The sequence below is a fragment of the Aethalodelphis obliquidens genome, unplaced genomic scaffold, assembly GCF_003676395.1.
Source record: "Aethalodelphis obliquidens isolate GAN/ISIS:26980383/991018 unplaced genomic scaffold, ASM367639v1 scaffold28, whole genome shotgun sequence".
Classification (NCBI taxonomy): domain Eukaryota; kingdom Metazoa; phylum Chordata; class Mammalia; order Artiodactyla; family Delphinidae; genus Aethalodelphis; species Aethalodelphis obliquidens.
In genome coordinates, this window is record NW_020837972.1 from 8,694,133 (window position 1) to 8,719,142 (window position 25,010).

At 41.0% G+C, this 25,010-nt stretch overlaps 1 protein-coding gene across 9 annotated transcripts in view; it reads right to left on the reverse strand.

The window, feature by feature from the left end:
* The window catches only part of HECTD4 (HECT domain E3 ubiquitin protein ligase 4), a 190,727-nt gene that overhangs the window by 35,522 nt on the left and 130,195 nt on the right, over window positions 1-25,010 (reverse strand). For all 9 annotated transcript variants that reach the window (XM_027124619.1, XM_027124618.1, XM_027124622.1 and 6 more), the window contains 11 exons: window positions 24,698-24,801; window positions 23,375-23,536; window positions 23,107-23,255; window positions 22,733-22,812; window positions 20,493-20,656; window positions 17,853-18,090; window positions 16,933-17,069; window positions 16,312-16,438; window positions 8,623-8,760; window positions 6,913-7,049; window positions 5,153-5,313 (listed from right to left, as the gene is read on the reverse strand). In XM_027124619.1, coding sequence (XP_026980420.1) covers window positions 5,153-5,313; window positions 6,913-7,049; window positions 8,623-8,760; window positions 16,312-16,438; window positions 16,933-17,069; window positions 17,853-18,090; window positions 20,493-20,656; window positions 22,733-22,812; window positions 23,107-23,255; window positions 23,375-23,536; window positions 24,698-24,801 — 1,597 coding nt within the window. The remainder of the gene's footprint in view (window positions 1-5,152; window positions 5,314-6,912; window positions 7,050-8,622; window positions 8,761-16,311; window positions 16,439-16,932; window positions 17,070-17,852; window positions 18,091-20,492; window positions 20,657-22,732; window positions 22,813-23,106; window positions 23,256-23,374; window positions 23,537-24,697; window positions 24,802-25,010) is intronic.

The window sequence follows — 25,010 nt, forward strand, 5'->3', positions numbered from 1 at the left end:
AGAAATCATAAAGATCAGAGCAGAAATAAATGAAATAGAAACAAAGAAAACAATAGCAAAGATCAATAAAACTAAAAGCTGGTTCTTTGAGAACATAAACAAAATTGATAAACCATTAGCCAGACTCATCAAGTAAAAAGAGGGAGAGGACTGAAATCAATAAAATTAGAAATGAAAAAGGAGAAGTTACAACAGACACTGGAGAAATACAAAGCATCCTAAGAGACTACTACAAGCAACTCTATGGCAATAAAATGGACAACCTGGAAGACATGGACAAATTCTTAGAAAGGTATAACCTTCCAAGACTGAACCAGGAAAAAATAGAAAATATAAACAGACCAATCACAAATAATGAAATTGAAACTGTGATTAAAAATCTTCCAACAAACAGAAGTCCAGGACCAGATGGCTTCACAGGTGAATTCTATCAAACATTTAGAGAAGAGATAACACCCATCCTTCTCAAACTCTTCCAAAAAATTGCAGAGGAAGGAACACTCCCAAACTCATTCTATGAGGCCACCATCACCCTGATACCAAAACCAGACAAAGATAATACAAAAAAATGAAAATTACAGACCAATATCACTGATGAATATAGATGCAAAAATCCTCAACAAAATACTAGCAAACAGAATGCAACAACACATTAAAAGGATCATGCACCATGATCAAGTGGGATTTATCCCAGGGAAACAAGGATTCTTCAATATATGCAAATTAATCAATGTGATACACCATATTAACAAATTGAAGGAGAAAAACCATATGATCATCTCAATAGATGCAGAAAAAGCTTTTGACAAAATTCAACACCCATTTATGACAAAAACTCTCCAGAAAGTGGGCATAGAGGGAACCTACCTCAACATAATAAAGTCCATATATGACAAACCCACAGCAAACATCATTCTCAATGGTGAAAAACTGAAACCATTTCCTCTAAGATCAGGAACGAGACAAGGATGTCCACTCTCGCCACTATTATTCAACATAGTTTTGGAAGTCCTAGCCACAGCAATCAGAGAAGAAAAAGAAATAAAAGGAATCCAAATTGGAAAAGAAGAAGTAAAACTGTCACTGTTTGCAGATGACATCATACTATACATACAGAATCCTAAAGATGCCACCAGAAAACTACTAGAGCTAATCAATGAATCTGATAAAGTTGCAGGATATAAAATTAATGCACAGAAATCTCATGCATTCCTATACACTAATGATGAAAAATCTGAAAGAGAAATTAAGGAAACACTCACATTTACCACTGCAACAAAAAGAATAAAATACCTAGGAATAAACCTACCTAGGGAGACAAAAGACCTGTATGCAGAAAACTATAAGACACTGTTGAACGAAATTAAAGATGATACCAACGGATGGAGAGATATACCATGTTCTTGGATTGGAAGAATCAACACTGTGAAAATGACTATGCTACCCAAAGCAATCTACAGATTCAATGCAATCCCTATCAAACTACCAATGGCATTTTTCACAGAACTAGAACACAAAATCTTAAAGTTTGTATGGAGACACAAAAGACCCTGAATAGCCAAAGCTATTGGCAAAGACACCTACAGTCTTGAGGGAAAAAAAAAGGAGCTGGAGGAATCAGACTCCCTGACTTCAGACTATACTACAAAGCTACAGTAATCAAGACAATATGGTACTGACACATAAACAGAAATATGGATCACTGGAACAGGATAGAAAGCCCAGAGATAAACCCACACACCTATGGTCAACTAATCTATGACAAGGGAGGCAAGGATATACAATGGAGAAAAGACAGTCTCTTCCATAAGTGGTGCTGGGAAAACTGGACAGCTACATGTAAAAGAATGAAATTAGAACACTCCCTAACACCATACACAAAAATAAACTCAAAATGGATTAGACACCTAAATGTAAGACCGGACACATAAAACTCTTAGAGGAAAACACAGGAAAAACACTCGTTGACATAAATCACAGCAAGATCTTTTTTGGCCCACTTCCTAGAGTAATGGAAATAAAAACAAAAATAAATGGGATCTAATGAAACTTAAAAGCTTTTGCAAAGCAAAGGAAACCACAAACAAGATGAAAAGACAACCCTCAGAATGGGACAAAATATTTGCAAATGAAGCAACTGACAAAGGATTAATCTCCAAAATATATAAACAGCTCATGCAGCTCAATATTAAAAAAACAAACAACCCAATCAAAAAATGGGCAGAAGACCTAAATAGACATTTCTCCAAAGAGGACATACAAATGGACAAGAAGCACATGAAAAGCTGCTCAACATCACTAATTATTAGAGAAATGCAAATCAAAACTACAATGAGGTATCACCTCACACCAGTTAGAATGGGCATCATCAGAAAATCTACAAACAACAAATGCTGGAGAGGGTGTGGAGAAAATGGAACCCTCTTGCACTGTTGGTGGGAATGTAAATTGATACGGCCACTATGGAGAACAGTATGGAGGTTCCTTAAAAAACTAAAAATAGAATTACCATATGACCTAGCAATCCCACTACTGGGCATATACCCAGAGAAAACCATCATTCAAAAAGACACATGCACCCCAATGTTCACTGCCGCACTATTTACAATAGCCAGGTCATGGAAGCAACCTAAATACCCACCGACAGATGAATGGATAAAGCAGTTGTGGTACATATATACAATGGAATATTATTCAGCCATAAAAAGGAACGAAATTGGGTCATTTGTAGAGACGTGGATGAATCTAGAGACTGTCAAAAAGAGTGCAGTAAGTCAGAAAGAGAAAAACAAATATCGCATATTAACGCATATATGTGGAACCTAGAAAAATGGTACAGATGAACCAGTTTGCAGGGCAGAAATTGAGACAAAGATGTAGAGAACAAACGTATGGACACCAAGCGGGGAAAGCAGTTGGGAGGTGGTGGTGGTGGCGTGATGAATTGGGTGATTGGGATTGAGATGCATACACTGACGTGTATAAAATGGATGACTAATAAGAACCTACTATATAAAAAATAAATAAAATATAATTTAAAATAAAAAAGAATGAGACAGCCATGCAAAGTTCTGGGCAAAGCATTGCAGGCAGAGGGAACAGCATATACAGAGACACTGAGGAGGAAACAAGCTTGGTGTGTGAGAGAAACTGCGGAAGGAGAGTACACTGGGAGAAGCAGATAGACTCTGAGGCTCGGGGAGGGTTTGGCGAGCCAGGTTAAGGGTTTGAATTCTACTCCATGGGAAGTGGAACGCCATGGGAACGTTTGAATTAGAGGAGAGAGATGAATGATCTGATCTGTGTTTCTAAAAGATCACTCGGCTGCTGTGGAGAGAAGGGAGAGCTGAAGCCTAGACCAGTGTGGTGGAGGCGGAGATGGAGAGAAGCAGCCTGGGATGTACTTTGGAGGAAGAGTCAATGGGACCTGCCTATTGGTTACGTGAGGCAGTGAGGACAAAGGGTGACTTGGGCACCCCTCACAGACGTGGAAAGACCGGTGGAGAAGAAGGCCTGAATTCCACCTCACATGCGACATTTTAGGCACCTATTAGATTAGCCTTGTCCATGTAAGTGCTGACTTCGGTTAACTTGTTTTCAGCTCAGTTCTAAAAACCTGACAAAAGTACTATTAGCCATATGTGTGTGTGTGTGTGTGTGTGTGTGTGTGTGTGTGTGTGTATATTTTTTGGCCGCACTGTGCGGCTTACGGGATCTCAATTCCCTGACCAGGGACTGAACCTGGGCCATGGCAGTGAAAGCCGGGAATCCTAACCACTAGGCCACCAGGGAACTCCCGAATATCAGCAATATTACCAGGCATGTTGCTTATGGTCAAAACCACCCCCAACTGGCAAGCTGCACTGGGAGGACTGAAAAAAGAGTGCTCTTGGTGGGAAGCTACAGTTTCGGGCTTTCCAGAAAATGGTGACTCTTACTAACTGGGCCTGCCTCTTGCAGAAATCCCTAGAAGCTATGCCTGTGGAGTTGTTACAAAAGATACCGGCTTCTATTTGGGACGTGGGGCTCTCAGCCATCACGTGAACACAGCGACGTTAAGTCTATCCCTCACACCTGGGTTGTCACTGGGTGGGTGGGCGGGGTCAAAGAATAGCCTTTGAACTTCTGTGTGGATGACTATGACTCCTGCTGAAATGTATGCACGACACTTCCCTGTGGCACGCCACGCTTCCCATCCTGGATCTTTCTAGGTGAAGCTAGTGCCAAGTATCACCTGTTTGGGTCTTGTGAATTTGATTGTCAAGTTGAACTTAAGACCACCCAAATGGGGCGGTGAAACATCTGAGTGGAGATGGCAAGGAGGCAGTTGGATACGTCCATCTGGTGTTCCAGGGAGAGGTCTAAGCTGGAAATACACTCAAGTTGCTTCAAAATTGACAATATAATGAGAAGTTACAATGCTATTGGATGAACAGTATGAAAAATAGTTTATGGGAAGTTTTATCAGAGAGCTCCATTTATCATTATATTTTCTTCTGAATTGTTGCAAGAATTTTTATGACTGAAAGAAGGAATTTGCAGGTGCATGTGAGGGAATTTTGCCAGATCTTTAGGATTTAACCCACAGACGGCAGGCACAGGTCTCCTCAGACCCCCACCAAGTGCTGGGCACAAAGGAGCACTCAAGGAATACCTTGTTAGTTTAACAGAAATGAGCTGGCTGCTCACACAGTGCCTGGACTCCTCTTAGCTGTGTCTTGACTCGGTTTACACTTTAGAACTTTTCCACGTTCTTCAAATCTCCAGACACCCCTCAACACCCCCAACTTACAGCAGAGTATCCATGGCATAGGCCAGGTGATACCGGATGCTGCAACTGTTCTTCCTAACTCTTGCAATTCGCTGTTATCTTTACTAGCTGCCTCTGTCTCTCTCTTAGCTTTGAAAGAAAAGCCTTCTTTGTCAACAATGAATGGCACATGTGATAAAACAGAGTAAGTGGATTTCTGTGACCTGCTAGAAAGAAGGGCTCAATTTTACCTGTGAATTTATTTTTTATTTATTTATTGAAAATTTCTGGCCATGCCACGTGGCCTGTGGGATTTTAGTTCCCCAACCAGGGACTGAACCCAGGCCCTCGGCAGCGAGAACTCGGAGTCCTAACCACTGGACTGCCAGGGCATTCCCTTACCTGTGAATTTGAAGGTTGGTATTGTCCAGGGTGACCAGCCCATTGGTGGCAGTCCTTCGGTAGCCTGCTGGGGGCCTTTCCAACATATCAATAGGATACCAGTATCGGACCAGCACACCTTCGCTTCGGAGGTACGTTTCTACCTGCACCAATTCATTTACCTACAATAGAAAAAGGAAATGTCTATTTGGTTTTTTATTTATTTTTTTATTTATTTCTTTTTATTTATTTGTTTTTTGAGCACTGATTTTTTTCCCCAAGTTTTAAAATACATATGTATACATATAAGACCAAACTTTTATAGCAGTAAATACTAGTTTCATGTCACTGATTGAGGCTAAAAGTTCAAAGATATCTGGATAGTGTATTTAGTTTTTTCATACCAGCTGGAAAATTTTAATTGGTACAATAAATTAAAGAACTTCAATGTAATCATGAGTTAGAAATTTAAAGAGAAGAGTGGTATATTTCAAGTAACAGTTCAACATGCATTGTTGCCAGGTAAAATTTATGTTCATTGTTTTTATGTTAATAATTTTGTAAAAGCAGGGAATCTGTCTGATCGCTCTATTTTATTGCTAGGAAAATAAAAATGTAAGCTCATGAATACGTATTCTGGATTCAAATAACAATGTAATCTTTATTTAGGGACTACTATTGAAACAAAGGGAATCAAACCACTTGAGACATAACAGAATTATTACTTTAACAAAATGTCTATTTTTCTAATTTTCCTTTCACACGTTTCCATTGCTGAAAAATACTGTCAGTTATGTACTTTCTGATAACCAGAATCAGAGCTTGTCTCAGAAGGCAGTGGGAGATTAACAGTATTACTAATGGAATTTTCTACTTGAAAGTTCACCTTAGTAAATCACTAGCCAACAGCCTCTCTTAAAAATGTAATGATTTAAATTATACTCTGGTAAAATGGAGTCAGTTGAAGATGTAAAATTTTCAATTTCGAAGCATTAGTGATACCTAACATTATCTGTATCCGTAGACAGACAGATACCAAAGCTTATCTATGTGGTGATAGATACTTCTATATCTGAGACTCTTAGGCTTGATCTGTGTATTATTTCATCAGTTTTTCCTGCATGGGAAACAGAAATGCAAGCATGTGCATGTAACCTAAGGATTATGTAGTCACAGCCTTCAAACAGCCATCAAGGCCTCCGTTTTCAAAAGAAAGCTTCGGCTTGGCCCTTACTCTCTTCTATTATTTCCCCCCTGCCACCCCACCCCACCTTAAACCTTGCTGAGCCCCATGAGAGGGCTCTGCAAAGCTGAGAAGAAAACAACTGATCTAGTTTAATACACTCATTTTACAGACAGGGAAACTGAGGCTGCGAGAACCAGTGAGATGACATGATCAAAATCACAAAACTATTTCTTTGAGTCTGTATAACAATCATGACAATGACAGATGATCCATTCATCAAGGCCAACAGGAGAATTTTCCCTTGGAACTTGGTAGATATAAGGTAGGGGCAGCCTGAACATGGTTGATGGAAAAAAACGGCAGCAGCAGCATGGTCTGAAGGCGCTGACAGTACTGAGAGTTAAGAGCTTACGTTCCACAATCAGCGCTGATCTGGGCCCATGAGAAAATCTCAGGCAAGTCATCTGGCATGACAGCACTCAGCCTGGTTTCTTTATCCCTAATTTGAAGAATAATCTATCTGTATAATCACTTTTTAAGGTATTTGGAGTCTGGGCATGAAAGTCTCAGTGTATATAAAAGGCTGTTCACTCACTGAATCAACATCTAAGACAACTCCGTGAAGCCCAAAGGTTTTCAGCATCCCTCGGATGGCAAATTTTGGCAGGGCAGTTCCAACAGTACTGCTGGCTACGTTATTGCTGTCTGGAGAGCGGGTTACTACTGTGAGACCTGAGGAGGGTAGAGGGAAAAGTTTTTTCAGCAGCAAGTACCATTATTATTTTGGGACCCTATATTTTAGGGTCTAAAATAACTCTACGGCATTTACCAATACCCTCAGTTTAGCCATAACCCAAAAGGAACACGGCTCAGTCCGGAAGATAATAAAACAAAGTGTTGTAAGAACTCAGGCAATTCAACAATAAAAAGACAAGCCAATTAAAAAATGGGCAGAAAATGTGAATAAACATTTTTCTAAAGAGAAAAGATATGCATGAAAAGATGTTCAACATCATTAATTAGAGAAATGCAAGTCAAAGGCACAATGAGATACCACTTCACATCCATTAGGATGGCTATAATCAAAAAACAGGCAATAGTGAGTGTTGGCCAGGATGTAGAGAAATTGGAACCCTCATATGTGCTGATGGGAATGTAAAATGGGGCAATCACTTTGGAAAACCATCTGGCAGTTCCTCAAAAAGTTAGACATAAAGTTACCATATGACCCAGCAATTTCACTCCCACATATATACCCAGGAGGAATGAAAACATGTCCACACAAAAACCTGTACACAAATGTTCATAGCAGCATGATTCATAATAGTCAAAAGGTAGAAGGAACCCAAGTGTCCATCAATTGACGAATGGATAAACAAAATGGGGTACTATCCATACAATGGAATATTATTTTTGCCATAAAAAGGAAGTAACAACATGAGCTACAACAGGGATGAATCTTGAAAAATTATGCCATGTGAAGGAGGCCAGACACAAAAGGCTGCACGCTGCATGAGTCCATTTTTACGAAACGTCCAGACTAAGCAAATCTATAGAGGCAGAAAGTAGATCAATGGTTGCCAGGGGCTAGTAGGAAGGAGGAATGGGGAGTGGGGAGGGTACAGAATTCCTTTTGGGGGATGAAAATGTTCTGGAATTAGAGGCAATGGTTTGGTGGTTGCACAACTTTGTGAATATACAAAAACTGCTGAAATGTATACTTTAAAAGGGTGAATTTTATGGTATGTGAATTCTCTCTCTCAAAAAAAGAGGAATTAAAAAAGAAAAGTAAATATATATGCCTGCCCCTGCCCATGATGTTTGTGAAGGTCTAATAATGAGTTGTTTTATTTCCTTTTTGTGCTTTTCTGTATTTTCATTTCCTCAAGATATGCAATAGATTTTTAATCAAATGAATAAATACATTGTATAAAATTCCAAAAAGCACAGTACAACCACATATTCATGGTTTATTAGCTGGGCAGCCAGGACTAAGCCCGAGAGGCCTATCTGCAATCCTCCACCCACGCCCCACTTCTCTCTCAAGTGCCCTATCTCACCCTGCTTGTGTGAGTGGTTCTGGGAATGTGGAAGAGGCCCCCAGAGGCCAGACAGCTTCTACTTGTGCCCCACCAGGAAGCCTAGGGCCGCACATGGGAGAGCCTGGAAGAGCTCACATCACCCAGAGTAAGGAGAGTCACCCTAGAAGAGCCAGCTGCTGACTGGCTCAAACTCATGCTTGGGAAAACGCAACTTCTCGTTTCAGAGGAAGTTTAATAGGTGAAGGAAGCGGGGGAAGCAAAACCTTTTCGAACTTTATCAATTGTGAACTTGTTCGCTTCATCCTTAATGTCTTCAATGGTGGGAAGATAAAGGTCTCTTGGGATGCCACCATTCTCCTCGTAGAGGAATTCAACCGTCTGCCGGGCGATATCCACCATGCCTAAAAAATATAACAGAACTGGTAATTCTCCGAAGAGCACACAATCTTCAGTCCAATCGTGACACTGACCCATACTTAAAATGAAGAGATAAGGGGAATTTGTGGGAGTATGTAGCCTTTTGGGAATGGTAATTATGCAGTGTCAGTCAAGTTTAAAATACTCAATGCCCTACTTCTAGGCATCTCTCAAATCTCTCCCACAGAAATAAAAGCACAAGTGTGTAAAGGTATAAGAACAGTCCCTGCAGCATTGCTGGGAAATATAAAAGCAACAAAAAAAGGAAATAATGAAAGTATTCATCAATAGAGAATGGTTAAAAACGATGGTACGTTATTATGTAGTCATTTCATTTCAGTTAAGTCAAGAGAACAAACTATAGGACAAATGGAGAGGAAGAAGAAAGTGAGGGTAGTGTTTTTTTCTTAGTTTATGTATTTTTGTACTGTGTTTGATTATTGTTACAACGAACACATGTTGTTTATTTAACAGAGACAGAGAGCTTCATCAACTTCTTCTATCCAGTACTGGAATTTGCTCTGTCCTTCCTACTTGGAGGGAGAAGACATCATTATATTCAATAGCAACAGCCACAATTAATTAATAAACCAAGTAAATAAATGTCCAAGGCCCTGAAGAAAACAGCACTGTGGGGGGAAAGAGGGGTGACTGCCACTGCTGCCCCACACACACCGCTTGAGAAGCTGTGGGTAAAAAACACCTGTTGACAGCATTCGCTTTTAAACAAGGCTTATCTCTATCACACTCATCTACCGCTCCTTTCTTTGCTGGCCTTGCTGTAATGAAAAGGCATAGCAATTTTCTGAGCACAGTTAAGAAGGGGGCTGCCCTTAGAGGAGGATGTGTAGAGAAAGAAGTGTCAGAGAGAATAACAAGAAATGTGGCCTGACGGCAAAATGTGATTCATGCATACGAAGCAACACTACTTCATAATAGATAGGAGGGGCTTCCCTGGTGGCGCAGTGGTTGAGAGTCTGCCTGCCGATGCAGTGGACACGGGTTCGTTCCCCAGTCCGGGAAGATCCCACATGCCGCGGAGCGGCTGGGCCCGTGAGCCGTGGCCGCTGAGCCTGCGTGTCTGGAGCCTGTGCTCCGCAGCGGGAGAGGCCACAGCAGTGAGAGGCCTGCGTACCGCCAAAAAAAAAAAAAAAAAAGCCACAACATAATAGATAGGAACAGGGAGTTCCCTGGCTGTCCAAGGGTTAGGACTCAGCACTTTCACTGCTGGGGCCTCCGTTTGATCCCTGGTTAGGGAACTAAGATCCCATAAGCTGCGCAGTTCGGCCAAGTAATAATAACAATAATAGATAGGAACAGAATATTGGTACATAATACAGCATTAGTGAAATATATGTTAAGTAAAAGGAGACAGACACAAAAGACTACATATCATAGGACAATTTATATGAATTATCCAGAAAAAGTACTGGGACTGGGAGTCAGGGCAGGTATTGACATCAGACTGACACTGGAGAAGCTTGCCGGGCTGATGAAAATGCTCAGAAACTGTACTGTGATGATGCATGACTTGTTAATTTACTATAACTCATTGAACTCCACATTTAAAATGAATGAATTTTATAGGATACAAATGGTATCTAAATAAAGTTGTAAAAAATAATCAGCAAAGGTAGAGAGTATGAGGTGCAGTAAAATGAATTTGGCAATACGGTGAAAATTGCCTGAAGTCGGGTGATGGGTAATGCAGATTCATTACATAATTTCTTCTACTTTTGTGTATATTTTAAATAGAAAATATAAACAGACCAATCATGAGCAATGAAATTGAAACTGTGATTAAAAATCTTCCAACAGGGCTTCCCTGGTGGCGCAGTGGTTGAGAGTCTGCCTGCCGATGCAGGGGACACGGGTTCGTGCCCCGGTCCGGGAAGATCCCACATGCTGCAGAGCGGCTAGGCCCGTGAGCCATGGCCACTGAGCCTGCACATCCGGAGCCTGTGCTCCGCAACGGGAGAGGCCACAACAGTGAGAGGTCTGCATACTGCAAAAAAAAAAAAAAAAATCTTCCAACAAACAAAAGCCCAGGACCAGATGGCTTCACAGGCAAATTCTATCAAACATTTAGAGAAGAGCTAATACCTATCCTTCTCAAACTCTTCCAAAATATAGTAGAGGGAGGAACATTCCCAAACTCATTCTACGGGGCCACCATCACCCTGATACCAAAACCAGACAAAGGTGTCACAAAGAAAGAAAACTCCAGGACAATATCACTGATGAACATAGATGCAAAAATCCTCAACAAAATACTAGCAAACAGAATCCAACAGTACACTAAAAGGATCATACACCATGATCAAGTGGGGTTTATCCCAGGAATGCAAAGATTCTTCAATATACGCAAACCAATCAATGTGATAAACCATATTAACAAACTGAAGAAGAAAAACCATATGATCATCTCAATAGATGCAGAAAAAGCTTTCGACAAAATTCAACACCCATTTATGATAAAAACCCACCAGAAAGTAGGCATAGAGGGAACTTACCTCAACATAATAAAGGCCATATATGACAAACCCACAGCCAACATTGTTCTCAATGGTGAAAAACTGAAACCATTTCCTCTAAGATCAGGAATAAGACAAGGTTGTCCACTCTCATGACTATTATTCAACATAGTTTTGAAAGTTTTAGCCACAGCAATCAGAGAAGAAAAGGAAATAAAAGGAATCCAAATTGGAAAAGAAGTAAAGGTGTCACTGTTTGCAGATGACATCATACTATACATAGAAAATCCTAAAGATGCCACCAGAAAACTACTAGAACTAATCAATGAATTTAGTAAAGTAGCAGGATACAAAATTAAGGCACAGAAATCTCTTGCATTCCTATACACTAATGATGAAAAATCTGAAAGAGAAATTAAGGAAACATTCACATTTACCATTGCAACAAAAAGAATAAAATACCTAGGAATAAACCTACCTAAGGAGACAGAAGACCTGTATGCAGAAAACTATAAGACACTGATGAAAGAAATTAAAGATGATACAAACAGATGGAGAGATATACCATATTCGTGGATTGGAAGAATCAAGATTGTGAAAATGACTATACTACCCAAAGCAATCTACAGATTCAATGCAATCCCTATCAAACTACCAATGGCATTTTTCACAGAACTAGAACAAAAAATTCCACAATTTGTATGGAAACACAAAAGACTCCGAACAGCAAAAGCAATCTTGAGAAAGAAAAACAGAGCTGGAGGAATCAGACTCCCTCACTTCAGACTATACTACAAAGCTACAGTAATCAAGACAGTATGGTACAGGCACAAAAACAGAAATATAGATCAATGGAACAGGATAGAAAGCCCAGAGATAAACCCACACACATATGGTCACCTTATTTTTGAAAAAGGAGGCAAGAATATACAATGGAGAAAAGACAGCTTCTTCAATAAGTGGTGCTGACAAAATTGGACAGCTACATGTAAAAGAATGAAATTAGAACACTCCCTAACACTGTATACAACGATAAACTCAAAATGGATTAAAAACATTAATGTAAGGCCAGACACCATCAAACTCTTAGAGGAAAACATAGGCAGAACACTCTATGACATAAATCACAGCAAGATCCTTTTTGACACACCTCCTAGAGAAATGGAAATAAAAACAAGAATAAACAAATGGGACCTAATGAAACTTCAAAGCTTTTGCACAGCAAAGGAAACCATAAACAAGACTAAAAGACAACCCTCAGAATGGGAGAAAATATTTGCAAATGAAGCAACTGACAAAGGATTAATCTCCAAAATTTACAAGCAGCTCATGCAGCTCCATATCAAAAAAATCAAACAACCCAATCCAAAAATGGGCAGAAGACCTAAATAGACATTTCTCCAAAGAAGATATATAGATTGCCAACAAACACATGAAAGGATGCTCAACATCACTAATCATTAGAGAAATGCAAATCAAAACTACAATGAGGTATCACCTTACACCAGTCAGAATGACCATCATCAAAAAATCTATAAACAATAAATGCTGGAGAGGATGTGGAGAAAAGGGAACCCTCTTGTGCTGTTGGTGGGAATGTAAATTGATACAGCCACTATGGAGGACAGTATGGAGGTTCCTTAAAAAAGTAAAAATAGAACTACCATACGACCCAGTAATCCCACTACTGGGCATATACCCTGAGAAAACCATAATTCAAAAAGAGTCATGTACCACAATTGTTCATTGCAGCTCTATTTACAACAGCCAGGACATGGAAGCAACCTAAGTGTCCACTGACAGATGAATGGATAAAGAAAATGTGGCACATATATACAATGGAATATTACTCAGCCATAAAAAGAAACGAAATTGAGTTATTTGTAGTGAGCTGGATGGACCTAGAGTCCATCATAGAGTGAAGTAAGTCAGAAAGAGAAAAACATATACCATATGCTAACACATATATATATGGAATCTAAAAAAAAAAGGTTCTGAAGAAGCTAGCGGCAGGACAGAAATAAAGACGCAGACGTAGAGAATGGACTTGAGGACACAGGGATGGGGAAAGGTAAGCTGGGACGAAGTGAAAGAGTGGCATGGACATACATATACTACCAAATGTAAAATAGATAGCTAGTGGGAAGCAGCCACATAGCGCAGGGAGATCAGCTTGGTGCTTTGTGACCACCTAGAGGGGTGGGATAGGGAGGGTGGGAGGGAGATGCAAGAGGGAGGAGATATGGGGATATATGTACAGCTGATTCAGTTTGTTATACAGCAGAAACTAACACACCATTGTAAAGCAGTTATACTCCAATAAAGATGTTAAAAAAATAATTTAATAAAAATATTGAGCAATCAAAAAAAATTTCACATAATAAAAAGTTTTCAAAAGATTGAAAAAAAACGAACTGTGGCCTGATATTAGAAGATTATGGAAAAATAGTCTTTTACAACATTTTCCAGAGGAATTGGGATAGGAGAAAAAAATACTCTGCTGTCTACTAAGCAGGAATCTGGAACTATGGGGAGAATGTGAAATTAAAGCGCGCACAGCACCGAGATGGTTTCATTGCCCTTCTTGGGGTCCTGACAACAGGAGGCTGACCCACCCTCACAGAGGTCATCCTTTGAGCACTAGAGCCATCTCCCTGTTCTCGTTTCAGCCTTTGCCCTGGTTATATTGAAGGAGACTGTGTTTGAAAGGTAAATATTTTATGTTTAAATTAACATAGTTCAGATGATCTGCCATGGCCACATGGATGGGTCCCGAGAAGACGCCTTGGCAACTGTGTCAGAGGCCAGAGGTATTTCTGGGTGACTCAGGAGGCCAGGAGTCATCGGTCTGGCTCTGGTCTGGCAGCCACCTTTGGATAATCAAATTTCCTGCTGTGCTGTCCACATTTTCCCTCCTGCAAACTGGGAGCAGAGAAGGAGAAGGCACACTTGGCCACAGACATTCAGGATGGCTCTGGGACCAAATGGTAAAAGAAAGAGACATTCTGAGTTAAGCAGAACTTATGTGAAAATAAAGGCACAGTAACCCATGATCATATACAAGAGCTTTCCACCCTTATACTGTAAAGACTCTTTCTCCCTTTCCTACTCTCCTGGAGCAGCAAGAAGCACTAGTCTCCCTCAACAGCTAGTGCCTCCTGTTTCTAAACACAGCACTGCTTTTGCTGAATTAGGCCCAGGTCTCGGCTTCAATACTATGTTGTGAGAGGGGCCAAGCTAGACTGGGCACCCCAGTTATACCCACGGTGGTCTCCTGATCAACCGCACAGCCCTTCCCACAACGTAGTGCGTCATTTCATTACCTATTTCCCACTAGGATGTGAGCTCTGGGAGAAGGAAGCATCTGTGTCTCGCTCGCAGAATAGTCCTTAATCCCTAGCAAATGGCTTGACCCTGGGAGGCACGTGTTGCATGTGTGAATAAGTAAGTGGATGAACCGCTGACTGAATAAATACAACTGAAACAAAGCCTCCTAACTCTGAAAGCCACTGACCTGCTCTGGTGCTTCAAGGCATCACACTGATTAAGGAAAGTCATCTGAAAACAAGGTGAGGTCTATTCTGCAGTCTGAAAGGGCATTTTCTTTCAGACGTTGAGAGTGAATGGAGACGAACGAATTTTCTATCTGTAGGATCTACTACAGCAGATCACGTTGTTCCTTTGTTTAAAACCTCCCAAAGGCTCCCCATTTTACACAGAATAAAATCCAAAGTCCTTGCCGAGGCTGCCACTTCTCCCTGCTTCCTCTCATCTCTTTCCTGCTTCTCCCCCCATCACCCTCTCCTCTTCAGAGACACTGGCTTAGCCTCGCTGCCATTCCCTCAACCATACAACTTGACTCCCACCCGAGGATCTTCCTAATGTTGCTCCCGCTGCCTGAAACCCTTAGGACAGACGAAAAAAGAATATTAATTATCTGTCCTGGTTTGGGTCGGCAGCTAAAAGAGGGCTCTGATAAGAGCAGAGAGCAATTACAACATGTCATAGGATGTGTGGCTATTCCCACAAGTTAAGTATAAACACGATCATTCCACTGTCATAGGTCTTAGCTTTGGGGACAGAAAGCATAAAAGAAAAAAAAACATATATATACACATGCACACACACACAGACACACACACACACACAGATTAGTCCTGACACCAATCTGAGAAAAAGGAATTACTCAGCTATCGCTGGAATCAGGGATTCGGTATATCAGTTGGTCAAGAAATAAAGGTCTTTTGGTGGTTCTTCTCCTTACTTGTTCCTAGTCTCAGTCAGGACAAAAGTTAAGAGGAGAAAGAGCAAATACTATCTCCTTACACCACCTCTGACTGCCACAATGAAAACCCAACTGATGCTCCACTGGAAGGGCAGCTGTGCCTCTTGGGAAAAGGCATCTCTGCATCTCCCAAAGCAGGTGTTTCACAGATGAGGAGAAGCCTGAAAACAGAAATCAGCTATCTACACTTAAGACTCCCTAACAATCCACTGTCTGCAGTCAAACTTTGCACTATTCTATGTGCCCAGTGGGAGAAAAATCTCACCATCATCATTGTTACTGTGACATTTAGAACTACATTAACTGAATGCTGACCATATGACAGACGCTGTTCTTAAAAGATTTATCTGTATTAACTTGTTAATTTTTCAAATACATATGAGGTGGTTACCATTATTGATTCCATTTGAAAGGTCAGGGAAGTCTAGAAAGGTTAAGTAACTCTCCCAAGGTCACCAAGCTGGTAAACAGCACAGGTGTGACTTCAGAGCCCAAGCTATTAACCATCAGGCCATCCAGCTTCCTAGTATAACCATGCCAGCTTCATTCTAGCAGCCCATCAACCCAAAATACTGAGTCAAACTGACAAGCAAAGAAAAGCCTAGCAAAGAAAGCAAAAGACCATAGAGTTCAGTAAAGGCCCAGGTAGAAGACATTGTTAAGTCTGGCCCAACTTTAGATGAGCCCCTCTTTTCTGATTTACATCCTGAGTTTCATCTAAACACATCTCTTCGAGTCATGAAGTGAGTTCCCTAGGAAAACATAAAGCACCAGACCTAGTTGTAAAGCACCCTTTATCTGGTCCAGGCCCGATTTCCGCTCTGCTTCATTGCGGAAGCGTCTTCGGATAGTAGGAAAAACCTTGGTCTCCCATGCTTTCACCAGCAGAGCGTAGTGGTCCTCCTGGAAGGAGAAGGCAAACGTGAACAGGGAAGGAACGCCTTGTACAAGAATCAGTCCTTCCCTGACTTACAGCTCTCACCCTGAGGTCTTCACCCCCCTCAAATGCCAGTGACAGAAACACACCGTGGACACCACCAAACTAACTACACCCTCAGAAGTCAGGGGAGGCAACAGATGGCCTAGGGCAAGCTCTTCCTTTCCCTCTAAAGCCATATAAACACTTCACATGATCCACAACTTTACTGCTGAATTACTATCAAAGTACTTTATTTCTCTAACATCCGGATCGCTACTGGGCAATAGAACCAAACAGATATGGCTACTGATATGTGGTTTAGAAAAATGAATACCCCAGAGCCACTGTTCCAACACAATGACATAACCGAAAGCGTAACAACTCTAGCCTTGCACTTGCACGCTCAGATCAAAATATTCCTCGTGGCTTGTCCTGGTCACCAGGGAGCTAAGCAAACGCTCTTAAGTGGGGCTCTTACCTGTGGGATGTCATCGTCATCATCGTCATCACTTTCGTCATCTGCAATGGGGGGCGGATGGGGGTCTGGGCCAGAGGTGATGAAATTCTCATAGCTGAGCTCTACTTTATAATGACAGGAAGTGTCACTATCATATTCTGTAACAAAGCACAATGACAGTGAATTCTAGGCAAGAGCACATGAACTTCTTACCCTTGGACAGACCAGATTCTCCTAATTTGTGTGATAGAAAGACTCTTAGTTCTTGGAGAAATTTTAAAGCTCAGCATCAAGGAATAACTAATCATCTATCATTTCCTATTTGGGAATCTTAAAATAGTTTTTATGGGCATAATTCATTCAACTCAGAGAAGACTTTGGAAGGTTCTTCATCATGATAAAGAATTAGACAGACTCTTAAAATGATTTTCAAACCAGTATCTCAAAGGCCAAATATGGCTGCAGACATCTCATTTTGGGAAGCTCACTTTTATTCAATCTTATTATAAAATTTTTCAAATTATCAGGAATGTTTTTTAGTGCACACTTATACACCCATCACCTAGATTCCACAATTAACATTTTATTATTCTTTGATGGCTTCAGTTTTTAAAAAGTTTAAAAAACGATTAACATTTAAAATTAGGAGATTTTATGTAAAATTCTGGGGCTCTTAGCTGTCTTATAAAAGTAGACAATCTTTCAGACTTGCATTTCCATGTGGCAATATTCTGCTGGCCCTGAGTCGCGGGCAGGCTTCCTGTATGTGGGGGACGCGCTTTCTAGCCTGCCATGCTTCCTCCTGCTCCCCATTTTGTTTCACCGGGCCTGTTACCCCATTACCAGTGGGCACTGGGGTATGTCCAAGTTAAATGGATTTACGGAATTAACAGCATTTGCATTCCCAGGAAGCAGTGAGGCCTTGGGAGGAGGTGGCTTACGTTGCTGAGCAGTGGCCACGGCAGCAATCCGGCACGGTGGCCCATGAGTGCCCGGGTCTGACGCAATACTGGTGCCAGCATCATTGTCACTGTCAGATGCCATGGCAAAGGGCAGGGCCTCGAAGTTAGCGCTGATCTCCTCTGCCAGGTCGGTGCATAGGTCGGCAGCGTTGCGGTGGGCCTGCCCTTCAGCATAGGCAAATGGGCGGGAGCCAAAGTTAGCTCGCGTCTTGGTGTTCTGGAAAGGAGACCAAAGAAAAGACTTGAAAGGACTTAGGTTTATTTATGCATTCATTTCTAACCCCTCGAGGTGAACTTCATGGCAGAGTCTGTGAACCGAGGCAGAGGGGCTGGTGCACCTGTGGACGCAGGCGCTTCGAACTCTGCACGGCCCCCACTGCCCCTCGCCTGGCACTCACGCTCTTTGCTGCTCAAACGCAGTGACCTTTCTTGTTTCCAGCACTGTTCCTTTCTACCTGATGCCACTGCTCATGCTGTTCCCTTCACCTGGAACTTTCTTTCCTCCAATTTTGTCCATTTAAACTGGTTAATATTCCAGACCTGGCTCAAACATCACTTCTTCAGGGTAATGGGGATGTGATCAGATTTGCTTGGTACTTGCTTCCATAAAGTCTACAATTTTCAATCATATTGTGATGATTAATTTTAAATGTCAGCTTGACTGGCCACGGGGTGCTAGATTAAACATTATTATTGCTGGGTGTGTCTGTGAGATTAGCATTTGAATCGGTGGACACAGTAGATAGCCCTCCCCAGTATAAGTGGGTACCATCCAATCCGTTGAGGGTCTGAATAAAACAATAGGCAGAGGAAGGAGGAATTAAACCCTTTTTCCCTGCACCACTGCTTGAGCTAGGATATCTCATCCCATCTTCTCTTGCCCTCCTAGGACGCAGACTGAATCACACCACCGGCTCTCCTGGGTCCCTGGCCTACAGACAGCAGGTCATGAGACTTCTCAGTCTCCATACTAACAGGAGTCAATTCCTCAAAATAAATCTCCCCTCCCACCTCTGTCTACACACACACACACACACTCTCTCTCTCTCTCTCTCTGTATATATATATATATATATATATATATATAGCTCCTATTGTGGGGTGTTTTTTTGTTTTGTTTTGTTTTTTGCCACACCACGTGGCATGTGGGATCTTAGTTCCCCCGACCAGGAATGGAACCCGTGCTCCCTGCAGTGGAAGCATGGAGTCTTCACCACTGGACCGCCAGGGAAGTCCCTCTGTCCTATTGGTTCTGTTTCTCTGGAGAACCTTGACTGATACACACAGTGTTTATTAGTTTGTGATTATATACATACACATATATATTTATGCAAATGTTTGACTAATGTCTGACTCCTCCAACTGGTTTTAACTTCATGAAGACAAAGACCATATCTATTTTGCTCATTGTTATTATATGTCCAGAGCTTAGCACACTACTTAATATATAGTAGGTACTCAATAAATATTTGCTGAATGAATGAATAGAACAGGCTGCCTTAAATTATTGACATCTTTAATTCACTGCACAAAGTGAGAAAAGATGCTACTATCAGAGGCATGGTACAGGGCCAGATTCTACAAGATCTTCTAAGTCATTATAAAGACTTGGGCTTTTACAACATAGACATGGGAAGCCACTGACTTGTTGAGAGTAGAGGAGTGACATGATCTAACCAACATTTTTAAGGAATCACTGTGGCTGCTGTGTTGAAAAGATGTGTAAAAGGGCAAGAACTAAGGGGCTGGTAGGGAAGGGAGATAGAAGAATATTGTAACATGCTACCCAGAAGATAAGGGTGGCTGGGCCATGACTTAAGTGGTCAGATTCCAGATACATTTTGAAGGTAGGGTCAACAAGGTTTGCTGACAGACTGGATGTGGAGCAGGAGGAAAAGAGAAGTCAAGAAGGATGCCAAGGTTTTTGGCCTTAGAACTGTAAGGATGGAGGTGCCACTTCCCAAGACAAGGAAGGCTAGGGAAGAAGCAGGTTAGGGTATGGGGCAGAGTTAGGCTCAGTCTTAGACATGTTAACTTTGACATGCCAATGGAACATCTATTTCTAAATGTTGCCTAGACTGCTGAATATTTGTGTCTGGAATTTAGGGAGAGATCTGGGCTGGAGATAAGGACTTGGGAGCTACCGCCGTGTAGTGAGTAGTAATGTTTCACAGAACATTAACTGTTAATAGATGCTCCTTTAAAAACAAAAGAGTTCCATGATTAAGTATATGTGCAGGGATGCTGGGTTAAATAAAGTTGAAGTTTTGAATCTTTACCGAAGGATTCCTCTGAGCTTCTGACATACTAAAGTGACCCGAGACGGTCACGTTCAAAACTTACTTAATGACAGACTCATTTTACTGCCATTGGAAAGAACACTAGTGTCCCTTGCATTGTAGTTTTGGAAAGACTGCCAAAAGGAAGTCAAAGCAGTTAAGCACTCAGGTTCAATGCAAAGGAAGGACCCACTTCTTCAGGTTTGTTTGTGGTTCCTTCTGTTATCAGGTACCACATGTTACGTCAACAAGGCCACGTTTGGTGTCTTTAATTTTTCCATTCTTGATGGAATAAATTACTGAGGAGAATTTTGTTTCCTTTCCCAAAAAGATAACCTGCCTTTTTCTGAATGTGAACCACAGGCCACATCCCACCCGAGACATCTTCAAGATACGGTGAGAGGCGCTGCCCGCAGTATGTGAAGTACACTCGGCCTTTGGCTGGCTGCCCTGGAGGAGGAGGCGTTCCCTCGGTTCTCTCCCAGCCAATTCCTGCCACGTCACCTAGGGCAGAGAACAGGACGGAAACACTTTTTTTTTTTCCTTTTATTGACTATTAACTAAACTTTCAATTTGCAACTGGCATGAGACTACATATCATTGACTATCTTGGCTTTTATTTATTCATGCCATCAGTTACAGGTGAAAAAGATATGGAGTACCTTGTATTTATATATAGAGAGAGTAACACAATAGAAATAAACAATTTCTGTTTCGAAGAACAAAAATACCTAGTGTCTGAGGTTAAGTTACTTACCACAATTACACATTAAATTTAGCTTTTATTTTCCAGGCAGCCAAGACAAAAAGGGAAAACACTGGGTATGATTTTTTTTGGGGGGGGGTATGATTTTTTAATAGAGGAATACAAGTTTTTCTCTTTTGACGTGTACCAGATTACTTATGCATAAAGGTAAAAAGGTATTATTTTCTCAGTAAGTTTGCAGAAGACTTAAAAAGGATCTAAAAAAATATAATTTTAAACTCAACCTACAATGTAAGCTGAACATACACCATTAAATCACATTCTGTCCCCTTACATGTATTTAAGGCATTTTTGCAGGAAGCGAAGATCATATAAGCCAAGCTGTTTTCTGATGAAGTGACTAGATATTGTAGTAGAACTTAAAGAACCAAGGGGACCATATCCACCACATCAGCACTATTAGAGGCTGTCTCAGGCAAGCTGCTAGCACACGTAGCCTTAAAATTAACCTGTTGTAAACTCTCCAATAAGCGCATGAAGTTCTGTGATTCTGTTTTTGATCAGAGTCTCATATGATTTTGAAACCACTAGGCTGGGCTTCCCAATGGCTGGGGACTTGTCACTGTTCACTATGGCACCCGAAGGGCCCAGAAGAGGGCCCAGCATGTAGGAGATGCTCAAAGAGTATCTGCTGGTCAACAGACACTGAAAGTGTTGGTACAGAGATTGGGATCCTGTTGTAATAAGTGGGTTCCTAATTCCTATTCCCACACAGACACATTTCTCTGAGAAAGGGGTTGTATGTTTGCTTGAGGTCTGGTCCAAAATATTCTCAAAAACTAAAGTATGATCAAACAAAATAACAATCAACTATAACAAACGAATAGAACGCCCACTATGGATCCCCTGCTGTCTCTACTACCCCTAGCTTTGTGCTTAAAGCACTTAAGTACTCAGCTGAGATTACAGAGTTCTCTCCATAAAGTAAGAGAGAAACAACTTGCCAGGAAGTAATTTCCAAGGCATAACTTGACCATAGCTGAAAATACCATGCTCACTGGAAAAGTGCAATTTAATAAACAGCTCCCTCAAGGATAAGCAAAATTACCCCCCAGACTGCTACAAGAAGTTATCTATTGGGTTCAGTGACTTAGTAACCCCTACGCAAGCATCCAAGATCATCTATTATACTTAATAATTTCAGTTTTATCAGAGATGATGCTAAGATGTACTGTCTGAAAATAAGTAGCCAACATGTTTGGCTGCTTCTAATGTCAAGAGGACAGTGTCTATATTTTGCTACTTCTGGAGCAGGTAGGACTGATCCCTATTCATCTACTATTACCAGATGAAGTTAGTTATATGGAGGCTTAAAAAGAAGAGGGGAAAGATTTTCTTTTTATTGAATTGACTACGTGACTGAAACATCTGGGCAGAAGATGTGACGAAGCTGGACCAGATGTTTAGGCTACCAAGAGCAAAGTCTACAGCATGTATCTTTACCTATTGATAATGAATTTCTTGAGTGCCTCAAGGCGACTGGTAGAGGGTTTTTTTTCAAGCTATTCATCAATGAAAAGCTGATAAAAGACCAAATTTTGGAGAAAAGCAAAATCTCAGATTCTTCTGATGATGGAGGAACGAAAGTCAATGTGACTCCTAAGTTACCAGATGGAGGCTTTAATGATAACAGTGCCTCATAAAATGAGAGGTTTTGTGTAAACTAGGGGACAACAATGACAAGTACTTCATTTTCACTGGAAGACAGTGTCCGTTTTCAGTTGCCAAGTTTCATTAATTTTAACCTATTTTGACCCAGACCTGGGAACAACAGAAATACACAGGGTTAAAAAAAAAACTCCCACCGCACTCACCAGGAGAGAGAGTCACGTCTAAGCGAACGCTCTTCCACTGTAATAAACTGGAGCCGTTGTAGTGCACGGCTCGGCCATTGCTGTGAAAAAAACAAAGAGAAGTCAAAGACAAGGCTAATCAGTCAACACAGAGGAAGGTAAGTAGTGAACAGTAGCATGAGAGTAATCAGAAGAGAAATCCTAAGAGCTATTCTCATTCACTAAATATGAGTATATTTCCAGCTGGTATTTTCTACATTTTTTAGAGTAGAGATTAAAATGATATTACTTTAGTTTTAAAACACCCACATGAAAAAAAACCAAAAAACCCACCCACATCCACTACTTTTTTTTTTTTTTTTTTTTTTTTAATAATAGTGTTAGTAGCCACTTACTTATGGAAAAGACAAGTGCCCACTGGATTAGTCCAAGCCCCATCTCTTTTCTCTGCTTCTGTAGCAAAGCCAAAGGAAACTATTGGTCCAGTGTCATCATCACTATCTCCATAGGAAACAATTTCAATTTCCCAGTAGAAAGACGGGGCCTGAAGAAACACAAGAAGTGTGCAGACAATCAGAGGGCTCACTGTGGGCCCCTGAACTTCCTCTTTCTCTCACATTTGAAGGAAAGAGGCAGAAGACAGTATGTCATGTGATTTCTCACCTGAATGGGCAGTGGTGAGGTGGCATAGATAAATGTGCCCCGGGGCAGACCGCCCCCAGCGCTGGGGTCAGCAAGGAAGGTGACGGAAGTGAGGTGCGATGAGAACATGCAGGCTCGGACAGGTGGAAATACTCGTGAGGGGCTCCACGTAATCTCTTTGGGCTGCATTGGGGAAAGACACCCTCATTCAATAGAATTGCAAACACAAAATGGAGATGTTGAGATTTCAAGTGACATTTCTTCTTTTACAGATTTCTAACTTTCTTATCTTGAAATAATTTCAAAGCTACAGAAAAACTGCAAGAATACAGCAACTTTTGTATACTCTTACCTAGATGCACTGATTTTTTTGTGATAAAATTCACATAACGTACAATTCACCCAGTTAAAGTGTACAATTTAATGGTTTTTAGTATATTCACGGAGTTGTGCAACCATCACCACAATCTAATTTTAGAACATTCCTGTCCCCCTTAAAAGAAATGGTACCCATTAGAAGTCAATTCCCATCCTCTCTCCTTCCCAGTCCCTGGCAACTACTTATCTGTCTGTTTTCTGTCTCTATGGATTTGCCTGCTCTGGACATTACAAGAAATGGAATCATACAATATGTGGTCTTTTGTGACTGGCTTCTTTCACTTAGCATAATTCAAGGTTTATCCATATTGTAGCATGTATTACCACTTCATTAATTTTAAAGGTTGAATAATATTCCATTGTATGAATATACCCATTTTACGCATTCATTCATCAGTTGATGGACATTTACATTGTTTCTCTTTTTCGGCTATTATGAATCATGCTGCTAAGAACATTCACAGAATGCCAATATTGAACATTTTTGCCTCTTTTGCTTTTTTTTTTCCCCAGTGTAACTTGTTTTTCCCCGAGTCTGCTTTTTCTTTTGTTTTATTCACTAGTTTGTTGTATATTTTAGATTGCACATATAAGTGATATCACACAGTACTTTCTCTGTGCCACTTTGGCTTTTTAGTCACTCTTTCTCTCTATGTATACTTATTATTATGAGATGAACTATAGATCTAATTTCAAAAACGTTTTCTTTTTCTGTTATTGATAACATAGAAATTATTTACAAATCAATGAGTTCTGCTCCCCTGCTATCATCTTTCGATATTCAGAATGACAAATCAACGTGCTTTGACATTCAAGGATGAGAGCATGTCACTGCAGAGCATACACCTCCAAATGGCTTTGCAAACACCCATTCTCAGTGCCATTAACATGCTGCTGGGCATTCTGTAATTCTTCAGGCGCGTGCTGCAGACAGACAGCAGGTGTGGGGCACTGCAGAGGGCTCACCTGTCTCCGGTCAGCCTGCAGTGGAGGTGGCGGGGGCCGAGCACAGTCCCGGTAGAGCATCCTCAGCCGTTCACACTGCACTTCCACAACTGCCAGTCGCTCTCCTGGAAGGGGAGACATTGAATATGTGAAAATAAGTCCTACAACTCCTGAGAGGGCTCCAACTCTTTTGGAGTAGGGTCAGAGCAATAAAATGCTTACAAAAGAAGATTATTCAAATTCTTACAAAAGAGCAAATACCCTGAGACATCTTTGTCTACTACGTGTAGCGCAGCAGCAAAGCAATGGGGTCAAGTGCATAGGCTCTAGCGTA